At 44.1% G+C, this 20,179-nt stretch overlaps 1 protein-coding gene across 2 annotated transcripts in view; it reads left to right on the top strand.

Moving 5' to 3' along the window:
- Positions 1-20,179, top strand: part of NCAPH2 (non-SMC condensin II complex subunit H2) — a 1,876,179-nt gene that overhangs the window by 1,438,317 nt on the left and 417,683 nt on the right. For both annotated transcript variants that reach the window (XM_044088651.1, XM_044088650.1), the window contains exon 17: positions 12,545-12,600. In XM_044088651.1, the coding sequence (XP_043944586.1) occupies positions 12,545-12,600 (56 nt within the window). The remainder of the gene's footprint in view (positions 1-12,544; positions 12,601-20,179) is intronic.

The following is a 20,179-nucleotide window of genomic DNA, read 5'->3' as shown; positions in this document are numbered from 1 at the left end:
TTTTTCTTCTCAGGCCTTCTATTAAAGACCCTACTTCTCAGTGGGATTTGACTCTTGTTCTGCAAGTCTTGATCCAGAGTCCCTTTGAACCGGCTAAGGATTGTGACTTGAAGATTTTGTCATGGAAATCTGCTTTTCTTGTTGCCATTACTTCAGCAAAAGGGGTATCCGAGTTGCAAACTCTTTCTTCCAAGCATCCGTGCATTATTTTTCACAAGCATAGGGTTTTTCTTCCTACTAAGCCTTCTTTCATACCAAAGGTACGTCTACCAATATAAAGCAATGCATTCACTTACTGGTGTTCTTTCCTAACTATTCTGACAGAGGGGAATACATTTTAATGCTAATGTCTAATTAGGTAAGGTCTAATGCTCGTACCTTTGTGACTCAACTATAAATTAGATGTCATGTCCAGGAGCAAGAATATCCATTGGTTCATTGGTGTTCCAGCATATCCTTCCTTGAGGTCACCCAAGAAATAATGTAGCTGGGGACTCTGATCCATACGTGAAGCAGAATTAGAAGGAACATCAGATTTATTAGTTATGTACTTACCATAAATTGTTATCTGTGTTGTCCTCTTCTCTTTCTGCTTCACCTTCCCGCCCAACCATCCCCCTCCAAATTAGATGTGGTTCTAGAGGATCTTGAACAGCCTGTGCTGGGACCCTTGGTTTCAAGTTGAGTTTTTGGTTGTCTTTACTTTCCTATTCAACTTATTGGGGCAGCAAACTCGATCTGAGGAGGTTGGGCTTGAGGCAGTGGATTATGGGTAGGGGAGGGGTTTGAGCCTGGAAGCTAAAGTCTGTGGGAGGTGGCCAAGTCGGGTCCGAGACCCATACGTGAAGCAGAATGAGAAGAGGACAGCACAGATACCAAGTTATGGTAAGTACATAACTAATAATTTTTGTCTTTTTTGATGTTCCAGTTTTCGGAAGCTCTATCGTATGGTCTGGACAGTAGACTTTCAAGTTTCTGAAAACTCTATCATATGATAGGGATCCATATACACGCACGCGCACACACACGCACTTGCGGAGTATAGCTTTACATTTATACTGTGTTCTACTGCAGTTGTGCTAATTTTTTTAATTGTTGTTCACCGTCTTAATGTTGTCCTTTCATTATGGGCAAGGGCTTAGAAAGTGTGTCCTCTGCGGCTATAAAATCCTACCCAAGGATACCCGCAATCTCTGTATGGTATGCCTGGGGCCAGAGCATCTTTAGGCCACTTGTGACATCTCTACGGGCTTTGGCACTTGCTCTGAATAAAAGAGGAAAATAATTCTATAACATTTTCCCTTGTCCACCCCCCCCCTTCCTCCTCCTCTCAATTAGACAAAGTTAAGCATGGAGGTGAGATGAGGATAAGGCCAAAGGTAAAGTGAAGTAGAAAGATAACAATAGAAAGCCATACAAACTGCAAGCTTTTCCTTCACCAAAAGTTCCTCTGACCAGCTTCTTGCTGGTAGCTTCAGCTCCAGTCTCTCTGATGCCATATTTGCCTCTGGATGCTGCACTTAGACCATCAGTATACACTATCATTCCCCAAAAGGATGACTAGTAGCTTCTCTTCTGAATGGGAGCTTTCCAGGTTCCTCCCTTTCCATCCTACCTCCACTTTTTCCTTTAGCTGTACTAGATCAGTCCAGAACACCTCTGATTTTTTCTGGAAAAGGATGATAAGGGCTTTTATAAAGGTTCAAATTGGGTAACCATTTGAAATCCCAGAACCTGCTAGAGTGAGTCCCGAAATACAGAGACTGAATGGCCGAAAGAATGGAGTTACATATACTAAGTTTGAGATGCCATTTCTCAGAATATTCCCTTTTCTCTGTAGCATGGCAATCTCAGAGTTTGTATATAGGCTCAGAGTGTGTGGAGTGTACATGGAGGACTTGCCCTCCCCCACAAAAAGAAGTTTAAAGGAGAAAAGCAATTTTTGAAATTTTTTGTTCTCCAGTATTTTTGGTCCCCCCCCCCCCACCCCCACCTTGTTGGCACTCGGCATTTCAAGTGCTGACATTTCAGTATGGAGCCCTCAAACTGTCATGGGTGTCATCTTATCTCCCCCATGTATCTAGGACAGATCAGGTTGGCCTCACATCTGTCCTTAAAACTTCTTTCCCAGTATGTGATTTGGTCCAGGAGGTTTCGGAGATGTTGTCCTTTCTGGAGCATCTCACACCAGCACCATCAGGATTAGATCCCTTGCTGCCAACTTTGAAGCTTAAGACTCACTTAACTCTGATTGTGTCTGAGCCGATAGAGTCTCAGTCCTAACCCCATACCCCCACCCCATGCCTCATCTTTGGCACCATCTTGATCTCCAACTCATTTGGTACATTTTTCAGTGGCATGGTTGTTGGTGTTTGAGGTGTTGGCTCTGATCTCATGTCAGTGCTATCCAATCTGTTGAGGTCGGTGCTTCCATCCTCAGTACCATTGATGACCACTCTAGGGACCAATGCTGTGCCACCTTGGAGGTCTCTGGTGCTGAAAGTTTCGGTGTCAGCTTTTGAGTTCATAGAGATGATCATAGCTTGTCTTTCTAAGTCGGTTAGGGATTCTCTAATGACTTTGGCTCTACCCTTCCCATCCCTCAATCTGCATTTTTTTCCTTTTCACCACCCCTCCCTCTGAAGGGCTTACACAAGGTCTTTATGACAGTTGGCGTGAGGTTTTGTGTAATTTGGGTGAGTCCCCTCCTAATCCACAGTGAAAACATACATGTAAGAAGAGGTACATTGACTCCCTAGTAGAATCCCTCATCCTAACACCTATCTGTATGAAGAAGGACCCCACAGTCCCCTCCAAAAGACACAAAATTTGGCAAAATATTGAAATGAATGTGGCAGTGGTGCTCCTGGCCTACTGACCCCTTTCGTTAGTTGAAGAGGTTCTCTTTGATGCCTCCAGGCCTGCCCCTCTACATCCTTGGCTGATGGACTTGGTGAAGAAGAGGGCATGCCAGGAGCCCAGTGTTGTAGAAAGTATCTCTCGCAAACCAAATAAAATTCTTCGCCCATATAAGAGAGGCAACACTTGAGTCTGGCTCCTCTGGTAAACTTCTGAGTGCTTGCTAGCACAATAAAGAGGTAACTGAATACAGTCCAGTGGTCCATCCTCTCAGCAAGGAGTCGCGAATGATGGATTGGATGGGGAAGTGCGCATATGCTTTGGGCATATTTGACCTTAGAATGTAAAATATTCTGACCAATATGACTGACCAATATGACATGTTTCCCAAGAGACTATGCAGAATGAGCTTTGGAATTTTTGAGGAAGCCTGCCACATCTGAAACTTGGAAGCAGCCCTAGTCTCTTGCGACAACTATGCTATACACTTCCAAACTCTCCATGAGACTGCTGCTACACAATGCAACAGACTCCTGCTGCTCTAACTGTTCCATCTGCTTTGCCTCTGGCATTTTGCAGATATCTTCAAAGCTTCCTTCACTGGTGCCTCCTTTAATAGGTCCTCACTGTTTGGCCCCAAAAAAGCTTCTGAAGAGTGAGTAAGAAGGTAAGATGCTGTCTGCTTTAGGAGCCTGCTTGGATACCTCTCAGAGATCATTCTTGGTGAATAAGAAAGGTTCCAAAGCACTCTGGTTTATGAAATCATAGCATCCTACTTAAGATTTCTGTTCTGACAGGCACACTTTGCAGAGGAAGCATCTTTGACCAGTGCCACCCCAAGGGAAAAGGAGGTCTGCAGAACTAGGGAAATGATGCTGATCTCTCCACTTCCGGGCTAAATTATTCATTTATTTTAATGGGAAGCTGCAGGATAATTGTCTACTACAATTACTGTGCTAGCCAAGTAATTATCTCACAGATGTGGTGCAAATGACTGTTTAATACGGATGTTAAAATGACAATGCAATAAAAGCAAGATGTCTCAGCTTTGTGCCAGTGATTCAGCCATGCTTTACCAACGTATCTCTCAATCTACATGTGAGGGGCTAATAATTTTTTCCTAAAAATCTGAAATTGACCCACTGATATCAGTAATCTTCCCTAGTTAAATAGTTTGATTAAAATAAATAATTTCTATACCAGATGGTTCAGTTAATAAATATTTCATTGAAAATACTGTATAATACTTTTCTTGTAACTATTAAATCAGAAGAGAAGTTGTTCTTTTGTGGAAATCGTCATCTTTAGTATTTCATAAAGAAAGGGTATTACTGAGAACAGATTAATTTTGATTTCCAAAAACTTTATCAGAAGTCATTTTGTGTACTGGAAGTTTTAAGTTAACAAAATGAAAGAGGATATCTCCTGCACAGGCTGGACATGCACATGCGTCTGTTGATATTACAATTGAACAGATAAATAATTTTTGAAAAATGATCAGCTTTTTATCTCTGTCAAGAAGGAGAAGGCCTAGAATAGAGAAAGCAGATTCTATCCAGATGGCAGACCCACTTTATTGCTTTTTAGCTCGAGAAGTATAAAAAAGCATCTTCAGGTTACAATAAGAGCACATTCCATTTTGGGCACCAGTGTATTACTGATATGTTTTTACACAAAGTATTTTTGAAGCTGATACATGGGATACTGTCTATACCTTCATTGAACTCTTTGAGTCAGAATTCTGGTCTAGTAGCAGGACAGGTGTTGACACAGGTTCATAGGTGTAGGTTCATAGATTACTACTAGGCTAACTGCCCATATGGCCCATTTCAAACCTAGCCAGTTGCCCCATGTCAGAATCAAACCCTGTACCTTGCATGTGTAAGGTAAACACCTTAACCATTATGCGAACCTTCCATAGATATTTACTAGGCTAACAACCACAAGGGCCTTAAGCCTAGCCATGCATCCCAAATCTCTGACAAGGTCTGATACCCTTGATAAGTGTAAGCAGAGACTTGGGAGATGAAACATTTGTCAGCTAGGGCATAGGAGATGAACCATTTACAGGTTGCCTGTGTCCATTAAAGGCATACGTGCTAAACCAGGGATGGATTTCCTGTTCCCCATTCCAATTGCCTAAGTTGTTTTTGAATTGGGTTAGGGAGAAACTCTGCTTCACATGGATGGGGGGAGCCTGTTACAGATACGGGGTAATCTGTGGGATATATACCTGTCTCTCCAGCAGGTCCTATTTATATCACAGGCAAGGTTTAAGTCTTTAGAATGGGTAATTCTGGTGCTGTTTGTTTTGCGGGTAAGGAGGAGGTCCATCAGAGTGGCATCTGACAGATGTTCTTCGTGTTTCACTGTTGCAGTCATTATATTTGGGTAATCTTGCTGGCAGGTTGCCATCAGCCAGCCTGAATTCCAAAGTCGTGGTTCCTGCGTTGGCTGCTGTCGCCCCTTCCCTGATGTCAGGTCGTCAGGAGTATAAAAGAAGCAGCCAACGCCATTTTCTTTAGTCTTTCTTGCCAAGCTGTGCCCGAAGCAGAAGCAGTTCGCAAGTGCCGGTCGGCCGACTCCTGAGATTTTCGTGTTCGAGTTTCAGATCCGAAGTCTTCAATAAAGCTAAGTACCTCGTTGGGGAAACTTTTTTCTTGCTCCAGACCGATGTCAGAAAAAGTTAATAATTGTATTTCTTGTGGGAAGCAAATACCTCAGAAGGATTTTCATCCTTACTGTATTCCTTGCCTAGGCCCTGATCACAACGTTTCTGGTTGTCGGTTTTGTGCTAGATTTAACCGATGTACTATTAAGCGTCGGTATGCTTTTGCTTTATACTATTTTGGATGCCGGTTTAGTTATCCAGAAATGTCGTTTGATAGCCATCCGACTACCGGAGTCCACAAAAAACGCAAAGAAAAGGAAAGAGATAGACAACCGAGGCCCAAAACTGATGACGAAGCTTCTCCTAAGCTAGTTGCCGGTTCGCCGGTCCTCAGTGAGGCATTTTCGCAACCCCTGACACCCGCTACTTTAGAGTCGCAGGCCGCTACCAACTCCTACGTGGAGTCGGCCATGCCGCTGGAAACTCAAGGTATTGGAGCCTCGTATATTATCCCTTCAGATGGGTCTGGAGCCGCTGAGCAGGCACCGGCGTCTGAGGGTGTATTCAGACCTAAACATCTGTACATCAAACCGACTTCAGCTTCAAAGGCAAAGACTAAAGCACCTTCCAAAGCAAAGAAACAAACTCAAGAGCCACATGGTCAGGCCTCTATGCCCAAAAACAGATGCTCAAAATGGCCGAAGACTTGATTACCTTGACCAGGGGTTCCCATCCCCCTCCTGATAAGAGGCCTAGGCAAGAGACTGACTATGAATCTTCAGATCAGGTTTCCATTTCTTCTGATTCCTCTTTTGATCAGGAATACTCTCTTCCCCCCTATGAGGATTCTGATGCTGAAGAATCTATACCTTCAGCTTCTCCTCCAGAGTTCTATTATTTTGGGGAAACCTTACATACCATGAGGGGGCATTTCCACTGGGAGAGCCAAGATTTTTCAGAATCTAAAAAGAGGCTCAGGGATTTCCTTTTACTACCTCAACACAAGCCACTAGCCATCTCACCTGTGTTAGACATTGTAGATGATGTGTTTTCGGAGTCTAGTCTTACCCCTGACTCCTTACCTCCAGCTCCTGTTAAGCCTGAGAGATATTACAGGGTTCCTGACTCTCATAAATTCCTTTTTAAAAACCTTGCTGCAGACCCAGAAACTATTTCTCAGGGTCCCAAAGGAATTAAAGCTTCTGCTGCAAAAAACCCTACCCCCTCTGACAGAGATTCTAGGGCACTGGATAGATGGGGAAAAAAGGTTTACACATCTGCTACCTTGGCTATAAGGGCCTTAAACAGTCAGTTTCATATGCTCTAATATCAGCAACATGTCATGGCATTGCTTAAACAGAAAATGTTGTTATACTCTGAATGTGCAGAAAACAAGGAAATGCAGGATTTATTGCATGCAGCTGAACAAGTTGGAAAGCATACTTTGCAATGTGGTTTTGATTCTTTAGAGGCCTCCTGCAGTGCCGCAGTTACAGGTTCTGTAATTAGGAGGCATGCTTGGTTAAAGGAACAAAATCTGCCTGATCATGTTAAAGTTAAATTATTAGATGCACCTTTACAGCATGATACTTTTGTTTGGTGTTAAGGCAGAAGAGATGTTAAAGAAAATGGAGGACAAAGCTAAATCTATGCAAACGGTCAAAGATTTTTTTACAAGCGCAGCCACCTAAGTTTAGTAGACACTGGCCAACAAAGAATTGGTCCTTTCCTGTGTCAGACAGACCTCAAAGGGGTAGATCCAGACGCCCTAGAGGCAGATCCCAGGCGCAAGGTTCATACCGCTCAAAGCAATGGGGGGGCTTCTCCCTCCAAAGTTGGAGAAGACAAATCACAACCATACAGGAAACAGTCCCAATGACTTCCCCCTGCCTGCACCAAGCACTTATCTTCTGGCAGCACCCTTAGGGGGAAAATTAGCACTTTTTTCTCAAAATTGGCACATTATAACCCAGGACAAGTGGGTCCTAAATATCGTGTCACAAGGCTACAAGTTGCATTTTCATACGCTGTCAAAGGCAAACGGCTGGCCAGATCTGCCAAAAACTCAATGGGCAGAGGCACAAAAACAAGTCTCATCCCTCATGGACATGTGGAGGCCATTCAACAAGTACAAGAGCAGGGACAAGGATTTTACTCAAGACTGTTCTTGGTACCCAGAAAGGACAAGGCCTGGAGGCTAATACTGGGCCTATCTATTTTGAACACATTTCTGGATATACCATAATTCAAGATGTTGACTTTGCAGCAGCTTCTGCCCATGCTGGGCAAGAACGCTTGGCTAGTGACTTTAGACCTAAAAGAGGCATACCTGCATGCCCCAATCAGACAAATATGCAGAAGATACCTCAGATTCAAGGCTGGCTCAGTGCATTACCAATTCTCTGCACTGCCCTTTGGCTTATCTACTGCGCCCAGGGTCTTTACAAAGTGCCTGGCACCAGTAATTGCATTCTGCAGACAAAGAGGAATACAAATATATCCTTACTTGGATGACAGTCTAATTCAAGCAGAGAACAAGGAAATTCTTCTACAGCATCTAGCGTTTGTGAAAAGACTTCTAACATGCCTAGGGTACACAGTCAACGAAAAGAAATGAAAACTAGTACCCTCTCAAGAGATAATATTCCTGGGTGCAAGCTTAAATACAACTGCCCAGATGGCTTATCTCACGCCAGACAAACAAAGGCAACTGACTGCCTATTTCAAAATGTTGGCAACAAAGGCCCAGTTATCTGCAAGAAAAATTCTGCAGGCTTTGGGCTTCATGGCATCCTGCATCCTACTAATTCCATATGTAAGACTGCATATGAGGGAACTTCAATGGTACCTAAAAAGTGTTTGGACTTAACATTGCCACAGCCTAGAAACTATGATCACTCTCATTCCCTGCCTGCAACAGGAGTTTCGATGGTGTGCAAAGGTTTGTCACCAAAACAAGGGACAGCCATTCACATTACCCCCAGCCAGGCAGACACTAACAACAGATGCATCAGATTATGCCTGGGGGGCCCACATGGCAGGAAGATGCATTCAGGGCACATGGACCTCAAACCAAATGCATCTACATATCAATCAAAAAGAGATGCTATCAATTCGGAATGCCCTGACAGCCTTCAAGGACCTACTTCATCCAAGACAACTACTGATAAAGACAGACAACACCACGGTCATGTGGTATATAAACAAGCAGAGGGGCACACATTCTTACCCCCTTTGCAGACTAGCCATGACTTTGTGGGACACAGCATTGACTTACTAAGTACATCTGCAGGCACAATTCCTGCCAGGAAGGAAAAATACTCTGGCGGACGAACTAAGCAGAAACCTCATGGATCCCCACGAGTGGCACCTGGACCCACAAGTCTTCAGCATGATAACAAGGAAATGGGGATGCCCAGACATAGATCTATTTGCCTCCCCTCACAACTACCAACTAAAAAGATTCTGCACAGGGATTTATCACAGACAAGCATGGAAAGTGGATGCCCTATCTTTCAGCTGGAAAAACCTATCAGTATATGCATTTCCCCCTCTGCCTCTCCTCCCCAAGGTACTCCTAAAGGTCAGACAGGAGAAGCCAAAGATGATACTGATTGCCCCAGACTGGCCCTGCCAGTACTGGTATCCAATACTAAAGAGCTTGTCTCAATGCCCAGCTTGGACCTTACCTCAAATACCTCATCTACTATCCCAGCAAAACAGTCAGATCCTGCACAGCCAACTCAGAACTTTAAATCTGACAGCATGGCGAATAATGTAGTCATACAAAACACACCTCTCAGTAAAGCCGTGATGGATGTCATTTTGGAAGCCAGAAAGCCTAGTACTAGAAAATCTTATGCTGGAAAATGGAAGAGATTCTGTGCTTGGAACGAGGCACAAGGAACTGATAGAGCTGTGCCAAATATTCCTCAGATTTTGCAATACTTAACTGAGATGCTGGACAAAGGCCTATCTTTCTCATCTATTAAAATTCATGCCTCTGCCATTTTGGCTCATTACAATGTAGAGCCACCAATCTTTTCTCATCCCTTATTAAAGCAGTACCTCAGAGGAGCCAAAAATTTAAGACCTTGAAGGACATCACCAATGCCTGCATGGGACCTCAACTATGTCTTGGAGAAACTCACCCTGCCTCCTTTTGAGCCAGCTGCTACTGCTGATATAAAGTTTTTATCTTGGAAAACAGCTCTGCTCCTAGCAATAACTTCTGCAAGACGTGTTTCAGAGCTACAGGCACTCATGGCTGTGGAACATTTTATCATTTTTCATCCAGACAGGGTCTGTCTGAGGACAAACCCAACATTTATGCCTAAGGTGGTGTCCAGTGTGGCTCTCAACCAAACTATTCACCTGCCAACCTTTTATCCAAATCCACAGAACAAGGGGGAGAGAATTCTGCATTCTTTGGACGTACACAGACAGCTTAGATTCTACTTGGACAGAACCAAAGTTTTCAGAAACACACAGCAATTACTAGTGACATATGCTGCAGGATCACAAGGAAAGGCTATCTCAAAGCAGACTATCAAAGTGGATAGGCCACTGCATTTGTTTCTGCTATGTACACCATGGCAGGCCAGTACCTAAGGGCATTAGGCCACACTCAGCCAGAGCTGCAGCCACTTCAGCAGCCTTTCTCAGGGGAGTACCTACCAAGGACATTTTAGAGGCTGCTACTTGGAGTTCAGTGCACACCTTTACAAAGCACTATCATCTGACATTCTGCTCTAAATCCAGGGCAGGCTTTGCCACTACAGTTCTGCAGGGCCTCATAGCCGCTCCTAATGCTGTTTAGCTTCAGCCTCCCAACCTTAGCTTTGGGACTCAACCCAAATGTAATGACTGCAACAGTGAAACACGAAGAACATAGTACAGTTGTGTACACTTACCATAAATGTAGACGTTCGAGTGTATTCACTGTTGCAGTCCAGGTTACCGACCCACCTTCCCCCTTTTCTTCTGAGGGAACCTATCTTTCCTTCTCTGATTTATACAACCTATGTGGTGTATTTGCTTCTAGATGAAGGTAAATTTTATATTGGTGCATGCAATTATACATATATAAATTTTGGCAACCCTTTTAGGGGGCACCTGACATCTGGGGCAAGAAAAACTAAAGAAAATGGCGTCAGCTGCTTCTTTTATACCCCTGACGACCTGACGTCAGGGAAGGGGCGACAGCAGCCGACACAGGACCCAAGACTTTGGAATTCAGGCTGGCTGAGGGCAACCTGCCAGCAGGATTACCCAAATGTAATGACTGCAACAGTGAATACACTCTAACATCTACATTTATGGTAAGTGTACACAGCTGTACTTTCCCTGTATGTCAGGCATAGATCTCCTCTAAAAAGCCTGTAGGAGATGGAAAACGGTGATAGAGCCTTGAGGCATTCTGCACAGCACATTTTACTTAGGCCCTGTATTCTTTTAGTGAGAAACCTGTGTGGAAGTTCCAGTTGTTGGATATGCTTGGTTAGGTACATACCAAAGGAGTTATTTTTAAGGGGTGTGTTGATAATTTGATAGTTACCAGGGATGGATGACTTCCAGAAGGATACTGTTGTGTATTTCTTGGCATTCAGTTTTAGTCCATGGCTCTGACACCATTGTTTGTATGCGTCAGCCCCTCCTGGAGAACATTTGTGTCCATGCAAGATTCAATGACAGCTCTTAGTTTGCAATCATCTGCAGATTTAGTCAGCCAGAGACCACTGACACTGATCTTGACTTAAGAGAAGTAAATGCCAAAAAGGAGTGGTCCAAGGACTGATCCCTGAGGGACTCCACTTGTGACTGGCCTCTTTGTAGAGGTGGACTCCCCAATTCTAACTTCCCGGGTCCTCTTTGTGAGCCAGGTGGCTATCCATCAGGTGACATAATGAGTTGGTACCTAACCTCCTGGGTTTGTCAACAATGCCCGAGTTGGGTATTGTGTTAGATGTCTTCTCCAGGTCAAGGTAGGAGGTGTGAGCCATTTTGCTCGTTCTTCCTGATGGGTACAGTTGCCTCTATGCAGCTATTAGAAGGCTTGTACAGGATTTCTGTGAACAGTTCTGCATAGGCAGCTGTGTTCCCAAGGTTTATGGGGGCTTGAAATATTGCTAGCTTATCACTTAATAGCAGGAAATTAGCCTTAGAGTAGTTCCTGAATATTCCAGGTTTAGCTGGGGGTCCAGATTTTATTTTTACTTCAAAGGAGACAATTTTGTGGTCTGACCTTGCCAGGAAAGACATTGTAGTAGGAGGTGTGCAGCACTCTCCCATATTAGTGAGGACCAGATCCAGTATGGCTGTGCCCCTCGTTAGTTTATTGACTATCTGTTTGAGGGAGTTTATTTACTGCTGTGTTATAGGGTAGCCAGTAACTGTTTCCCACATGGGTAACCAAACCCTTCTCGGGAATCTGTCCAGATGTAATGATTTACTAATACACTGACTCTAGTACAGTTGTGAGGTAATTGTCATAACAGCAATATTTGAGGCTGTCACTGTAACAGTTAAGCTACCCTCCATTCACCTAAGAGAATTGTATTTAGGACTACTGATAGCGTGTTTACTAGACTGGATTTACAATTACTGCTTGTTAACAATTACGTGTTGTACAGAGGATAGTGATTTGCAATAAACTCATCTCCTTTGTGGACAAAAAGAGTTTGAAGAAGAGAAAGGCATCCCTGGCTTATAGGGAGATGCAGTTTACCAACCAAGCAACGTTAAAACATTGACTTAAGATCAGTACCAGAGTTCACAGAAAATAAGGGTAGCAGTTGTAGAGAATTCTAACCAGTAATGAAGGTGAGCGAGTAAACCATATTTACCTTGCACAAAGTTCAGCTGTCGTAGGATCTCCCATCTACTTTGAAGGTTCCTGTGAATATCAAAAACATGGTGCTTTGCACAGGATGCCTACCGACCAAACAGCTTTTGGAAGCTTGAAGTAACTATGGGTACCTGTGTAACTAACCCTTTTTTGTTCATTGCATCTTGTAAGTGATATTACAAGAGAAAATGGTTCTGATATTTCTTCTCTAAATGTTTTCCTTGTAGGGTTGCAAGAAATAAATGAAACACTGAGCTATGAAGAACTTGTGAGGAGAAATGTGGTGAGTGCCTGTACTGTGTTTTTGTACTCATTAGTATTTATTAATTTAATATGTTTAATCTGCTTGTTTTGTCACATTTTTGTGACATGCTAAATCCACTGAAATGCATGCAAGTTGATGGTCCCCCAAGTCATATCTGAGTATTTCAGTCCGTAGCCTGTTTGTATAGATGCCCACTTGCCTATAGGAGTTGGTCTTCAGCCCAACTTTTTTCCTTCATTATCTTTTTTAGTTGATGGACGAAGCATATGTGAGTTGTAAGGGCCAATCTTGATCTTCCCATTTTTGTGCCATTCTATATGGAACAAAATGTAGTTTGGGTTTTAAAAATTCAGGCTGGTAGTATTGTGTCATATATATTTTTTTCAGACTGCTACTTTTAATTGCAGTTTTACTGTTACTTCTCTTATATTAGCTGTTTTTTGTTTCACCCACCCCTCACCCCACAATTTGTAGCATATTTATGGAAGATGCACTTTAAATTCCCTTACAGATAAAAAAAATGGGAGCACACAACTAGTACTTGGTCTGTGAGCTGTCTTGGTTGTCAGCATCTTTCGATGGTAGGCCCTTTGTCTAAGACATCATTCCTTTCACTTTTAGCTTGGATATTTTTCTTTGATGCTTCCTCATTTGGGGTGTGTTCCATAAATGTACATAGTGATGTCATACCCTACACTAAGATAGCACATCATTCTTTTCTGATGTTTACATAATTTGGATCTTAGGCCTTGATAAGCTGTAGAATCAAAGCCTAAAACAGCCAAGCTGCCAAAACAAGAGCCAAACTTGAATCATCTGTGTACTTGTAAGAGGAGCATAATATGATTAATCCTTGCTATATGTGTCAGCCTGGCTTCCTGAAGAAGTAGGAGGTTGACAGTGTTGGTCTGTCTCACCACTTGTTATACTTTACCAGGGGGTAAGTCTATCTCCAAGACACACCACTGTATTCTGGCACAGTGTACTTGCCCTTCATTAATGAAGGCTTGAGTTTGTCCCTGCATTCTGCATTGGCAGACCAAAAGCCTGTGGGTGGTGTACTGCTGGGTAGCCACCTTCGAGATGTGTCCCATTGTGTAAGCACTGCTCATCCTCTGTTCAACCAACCAGTGTACCTTCACAACTAGGGTGCTGTCCCTAAGAACTGATAAATCTTTTCTTCTTGCTTCCCCCTGGATCAGTAGAGCATGATGATCCAAAGAGGTGTGCGTCTAGTTGATCTTCCAACGGTAGAGCTCATAGCTCAGGCCTTTGATGATAGGCATTTGTTTGACATCTGGTGGGACCTGCTTGGGTAGTTACAGGAATGCATCATTGGGAAACTTGGCCTTGATGTCAGCACTTGGCTTAGTGTAGCTGTCTGTCCTGCTGCACTATAATTGTTGGGATTGTCCCCATCCACTGAAACATCGTCACCCAACATCCATTACAGTCAGCACAATTAGTCCCTGTCAGGGTGGCCTTGTTTGAGCATGCTCATTCCACAGATGAGGGTGACTAGGAGATTCCCCTTCCCTTCTCTATCCTTGAAGATATTAAGAATCAGTAGGCATTACCTCTGAGGCAGTTACAGATAAAGGCTCTGCCCTCCAATACTGAACCCCATCCTCAAGCACATAACCTTTTTTTGTAGAAATCCCTAGGTTTTGTGGAGTCTGTCATAATCTGATGTGGCCATATTAATTTCCTTCATAAATGCTTGAGCTAGTGTCTCAGGAAGGAAAAGGAGTATTCAGTTACAACTTATGTAGTGCCCATTATCAAACAGTGCCAAACATGCAGCTGAAAAGCACATAGATGCTGTTTCCTGTGCTTCTAAGAAAGCTGAATTTGAGATGTTCCTGCAGGAGTGATATTCTTTACAGATGTTGTGGGGTGCTCTCGTGTGTGATGCTTTTGGTCCAGCATAGGCCCAAAAACTATAGCATCTTACTGCTGTGTTGCCTGACCCATGTGTACAAAGCTTTGAACAGGATGTGAAGCTTAGATCCCTCAGCTGTCTGCTTCAACTGTCCAAGTTCCAGTCCCCCATAATGAAGTCAGGTGCTGGAATAAGCGTGCATCCCTCACTAAGCTTATGCTCATGTAGGAGCAGATTAGGGCCATGTGTACAGTGGGCTAGCATGTGGTTCATTTTTAACTTTAACTGTGCTGACACTATGGCTAGATCAGCAGGCTGTTGCATATAGATGGTACACAATGATCTGTTCTAAATACTGTCTTTGGAGGGGCAGCCTGTTTAAGTTTCTTTCTGTGTCTCTCTCAGGAACTGGTTGGTGACCTCTAGAAAGGATACAGACATTTTCTACATTAGTGGCCTCTGTGACCTCCTCCTTTTGTTAGCTCTATGACTCTGAACCAGGGACAAAACCCTTATGATGAAGCTACCTCTCAAACTGAGGTGTTCCTTTAAATATTGGATAAGTTTGCTCTCACCCCAACCCAAGAAGTTGGCACTGCCAGACCAGTAACTAGAAGTCTACGTGTCTGTTGCGATGGGATTAGAGTGCCTTAAATTTGGATAGTCATCACAAAAAACTAGTGGGTTTTGTTCTTGATCTTTGACAGCCAAGTCTTAGAGGTGCCTCTCAGTTCAGACCTTCTCCGTATAACTATTGCCGAAGACACAGACAGTCATCTTCTTCATGATGGCCATATTCTTTTTAATGAGTCCAAAACTGTACAACCCACTCTTCCTTGTTCTGAAAAGAGCAGAAGTCTTCTGTCTCATGAGAAACAGAGAATTTATGTCCCATCCTAGGTCTCTGTAATATTAAGTAGGCACATTGTGTCATACTCCAGCTGGTGACTGCCAAGGGCAGGGGGCTTATACCTTTGCTGCTGAAGGGAACTTGCTGAGCGTACCGCATACCTTCTCCTTTCTGGGACCCCAGTAGGAAATGCCTTCAACTGACTTTGTTTGGACTGCATTTTCAATACATAGTGTTTCTGACTGAGCTCACATCTGTAGCCTTAATTTTTTTCCCAAGTGCCCGTCAGTGTGCCAAAGGCATTGCTATATATGAAACTTGGTGTTTTCCCCTTCTGGATAACTGGCTCTTGTTGGTCTTTATGAATGGCTTTGTGGTACTATCCATGGAAATGGCCTTTCCACTTTGTGCAATTTTAGGGGTGTCGAGTGGGGGTGGGAGAAGTGCAGTCTTTCGGAAAATTGCCTTTGTCAGCATGTACTTAAAATCTTTCCATTGTCAGTTGAACTTCATAGTAGTATCTACTGCTGCAGTCCTCCTTATTAGCATATCCTAATTGGAAGTAACTGATGGGTGGCACAACTTCCAAAACAGTATCTTTCACCAACAGCTTCTGATGGCTTACTCCCACCCAGACTTCAGCAGATCAGCAGCATAAGAGGGACATTGGCCAATGCCATCTCAGATCTTTTTGGAGTCACTATTTGATTGTTACATGCTGTGTAAGCATTGCTAGTCCAGACGTTCAGCTTGCTTCCAGAGAAGGATATGTACCCCAGAAGGAATCATTTTTTGTACTTTGACATTGTGTTAACAGTAATGTCATTGTCTGATAATGACTCTGATGTTGAAGTAACTGTTGTATAGATTGCGGCAAGCAGACACCACATAGAGATTATGACATTTATCATTATTATAGGTTCATAGGTTTATACTAGGCTATCTGCCCTAAGGCATTTATAAGCCTAGCCCAAATTATTGTGGCTTACGCCACCCGTTATATGAAAAAATACTGTGCCCATTAGTTTGTTGTGCCTCTGTCCAGCAGTGACACAGAGATGATTCCTGGGGTAAACCTACGATCTCCCATCCACAGGTCTAGATTTCTCTTGAACAGAGTCAGTGAGGTGCTCTGCCTCACATGGACCGGGATTTTATTCCACAGCATAGGGAGTCTCTGAGTGATAAATCTATCCCTCCAGCACGTCCTATTTATATCCGTGCTAAGGTTTAAGTCGCTTGCTCTAGTGGTTTTGGTGGATTTGGATTTTTGAGGTGGAGCATGTCCATTAATTCCGGGTTGGACATGGCCTTGTATGTCAGGCACATGTCACCTCTGAGCAGACGGTATGCGACTGAATAGAGCTGGAGTTTCTTCAATCTGGCAGCATATGACAGATTTTGGAGTCCCTTTATCCTTTTGGTGAGGAACTTTTGGGGTCTCTCCAATTGCTGCAGATGTCGGGTGAGATACATCCCGAATGGGGCATTGTACTCGATCATTGGTCTGATAAGTGAAGAGTACAGGGGAACAATGACCTCACTAGATCTGGATGTGAATCCCTTCATGATCAGGTGGGCAATGTAGAAGGTCTTTCTAACCACTTTAGCAATGTGAGTGTCAAAAGAAAGGCCACTGTCAACCTGGGTCCCCAGGTCCCTGATAACCTCTTCTGTGCTTAGTGGATTGCCACCTATATGGTAGCTTGGGGTTACCTTGTTTTTCCCGAAGGGTATGACTATACATTTTTGGCGTTTAACTTCAGGCCATGGCTCTGGCACCAGCTATCTGTTTCCGTGAGTCCCTTCTGAAGGATATCCGTGTCCGATGCACTTTCCACTATGGCACCCAGTTTGCAGTCGTCTGCAAACTTTGTCAGCCAAAGTCCTCCCATGTTGGCCTGTACTTCTGAGAAGTAGATGCCAAACAATAGGGGCCAAGGACCGAGCCCTGTGGGACACCACTTGTGACCGGCTTGGAGTCTGACACAGCGCCAGCAACTCTAACCCTGTGGGTTCTGTCCTTAAGCCAGTTTGCAACCCATCTTGTGACATATGGGTTTACATTTAAGCTGGTAAGTTTTTCTACAATACCCGAGTGGGGTATTGTGTCGAAAGCCTTTGCAAGGTCAAGGTAGGCTGTATGGACTGCCTTTCCTCATCAATGGCCTTGGTGACTGTTTCAAGAAGTCAACCAAGTTCAAAAGGCATGATCTTCCCTTGACAAAGCCAAACTGGGTCGGGTCCAATGTCTGCAAGTCCCCTATATCTTTGTTTATGAGCTCCATTATGATCCTCTCCATAGCTTTGCAGACTAGACTTGTTAAGCTTATGGGGCGTAATTACCAGGGTCCGTAGAGGCACCGCCTTTGTGGAGTGGGACCACAGTTGCCGTCGCCACTCCTTGGGCACGTATCCTGTGGTAAGGCTAAGATTAAACAGCTGCCTTATGTGCGGGTTTAATTCCTCATTTAGCTCGTGTAGCACACAGCCGGGGACACCATCCGTCCCATTGATGCTGTGTTTTTAGCTTTAGAGAGAGCAGCTTTCACCTGCGCATTTGAGATGTCCGGGGCTACACTCGGCTGGGATAGTTATCTCTCCTTTAGGGGAGAGGGGTGAAGTTTGCACTGAACCTGTCTGCCAGTATGTTGGCAATGTCTGTGGGTTCAGTGATTTTGTATCATTTTGGACTAATTCTGAGCATATCTGGGAGTTTCCACCCAGGTTCCTAACATAGCTGAAAAAGGCCTTATGATTGTCCTTTGAATCCATGGCAATTTTCTCTCAAAATTGGCCTTAGTTGATTTTATGAGTGCTCGTATTTTTTACTAATAATGATCAGGGGTGACTTCCCTTTTATGGATTTTGTTCTATCATGTAATAGCTTTCTCCTCTTATTGTAAAGTTTGTTAATGGCTGGGGTCCACCAGACTGGACGCTTGCCCTTTGTGGAAAGAGTCTTGGTTTTATTTGGGATTGCCTGATCCATGCAGTCCTGGAGGTGTTCATAGAAGGCATTTGTAAGGGCTTCCAGAGCTTGGGTTGTGGTTTCCTCTGGCTCAGGGCCTTGAAGGATACCACACCAGTCTTGAGTAGTGAGAAGTTTGCTTTAGAGAAGTTCTTCACTATGGTCTTTTTGCTTGGGGTGGGGCGGGATGTGGATTTCCAGTGAGATTAGTTTATGATCAGATCTCACCAATGAGGGATATACTTCGTGTGGAGCATTTTGTCCCCATGTTTGTGACAATGAGATCTAGTATATTTTCTCTCTCGTGGGAACAGTGACTAGCTGTTCCATGGCATTTGAATTTATGAACTCCAGGAACCGTTGGGCTAGAAAGTTAGGGCTTGAGTAATGTTCCCAGTCTATATTCGGGTAGTTGAAGTCACCCAATATGATGGTGTTTGGAGATACATTTATACCCTCCAGTGTCTTCAGGAAGGCTGTGTGGGGTTCCTGAGTTTGAGAGGGTGGCCTGTAGCATGCTACAATTTGTAGAGCAGTTTTGCCTATGGTTAGTTGCACCTGGATGGTTTCCGCTTGATGCGTTGCCACCAACCTGGAGGTGTGAGTATCCTTTATGAATATGGATACACCCCCTCCTTTTGTGGTGTGGTCCGGGTTTTGGGGCCGGAACGCATGATATGAGGTAAAACCTAATAGTGCCGGGGTGCTCTCAGGAGCCTTGAACCAGGTTTCAGTTACAGCACAGACATCGATGTTCTCCATACTGAGAAGGGCCTTGAGTGCGTGCATTTTGAGATTTAGACTTCTGGCATTGAGCAGCATTACCCTCAGATGTTAAGTTGTCTATCTCGCCTTCATTCTTGCTGGATGGGTTCGGAGCCGACCTCGGCTCCGACTCGGCCACTCTAAAAGCTCGAGAGTTGGTTCCACCGGCTCGAGGCTCCCCTTATATCCCACAATGCTAGGCGAGAGTTACCTCAGATCTCGTTTGCCGCTACAGCTTCGAGGTTGGTTGCTTCTACCGGTTCCTGGTGAGTTTAAGCTTTTTCTATTAAAAGTTACTCTTTTTCCCCCTTTTTCAGTTTAATTATTCTTAAATTAGTATAGTTCATAGAACTTTATCCCCGACCCTAATTTTTCCGTTTCTTGTTTAAAAGAACCTTTGGTTCTTCCCTTGGGCCTTAGGCCTTCTCTTCCCTAGGGAGTGTTTGTGTAGTTTTGCTACAGTTTGTTGTACTTTATTTTTAGTATTTTACTAAAATTGTTATTCTGACAGGGTATAACTGGTGTGTTTGAGTGTGTGTTTGTGTTCACCAGTTAGGCTATGTCAAAAGAAGCAAAGGTCTCCGGATTCAAGAAGTGTGATGCGTGCTGTCAGAAAATGTCTCTGACAGACGCTCACACTTCTTGTGTCTATTGTCTGGGGCCTTTGCACCTGCAGGACTCCTGTGCTGTTTGCCATGGCTTCAGCCCCAGGGTCCTGCAGGAAAGAAAAAACAAGCTAATTCTGAGAGGCTTGTTGAAGCCTGAGGATTCCCTGTCTGTCTCAACAGGGAAGCCCTCTAAGGCATCGAGGTCTTCGGCTCTGGCTTCTGAGCCGAGACCTCAGGTTGTTCAACCTTTGCCTTTATCGGCTCCGGCTGGAGCCGATAAGGCTCAGTCCGCAGTTTCTGTGGCTTCCATGGCTCCGGCCGGAGCCGAGGTTATCGAGGTACCCGTGTCGGCTCCGACAAGATCTTCGGAGCCGACAACCAGAAAGAGGTCTAGGTCACCTTCTCTTGGCTCCGTTCATTCGGCTCCAGGTTCTCCCCTGCTGTCTGAACGGAGCCAAAGGTCTCATTCCTCTAGGTCATCGAGGCTTTCCGATCATGACCTTCAGAGGGTGGTGAGTCGA

Source organism: Protopterus annectens, chromosome 11.part0 (genome assembly GCF_019279795.1).
Source record: "Protopterus annectens isolate FY-2018-M chromosome 11.part0, PAN1.0, whole genome shotgun sequence".
Taxonomy (NCBI): Eukaryota; Metazoa; Chordata; order Ceratodontiformes; family Protopteridae; genus Protopterus; species Protopterus annectens.
The sequence above is the reverse complement of the archived record's forward strand: the minus strand, read 5'-3'. Positions and strand labels throughout refer to the sequence as shown.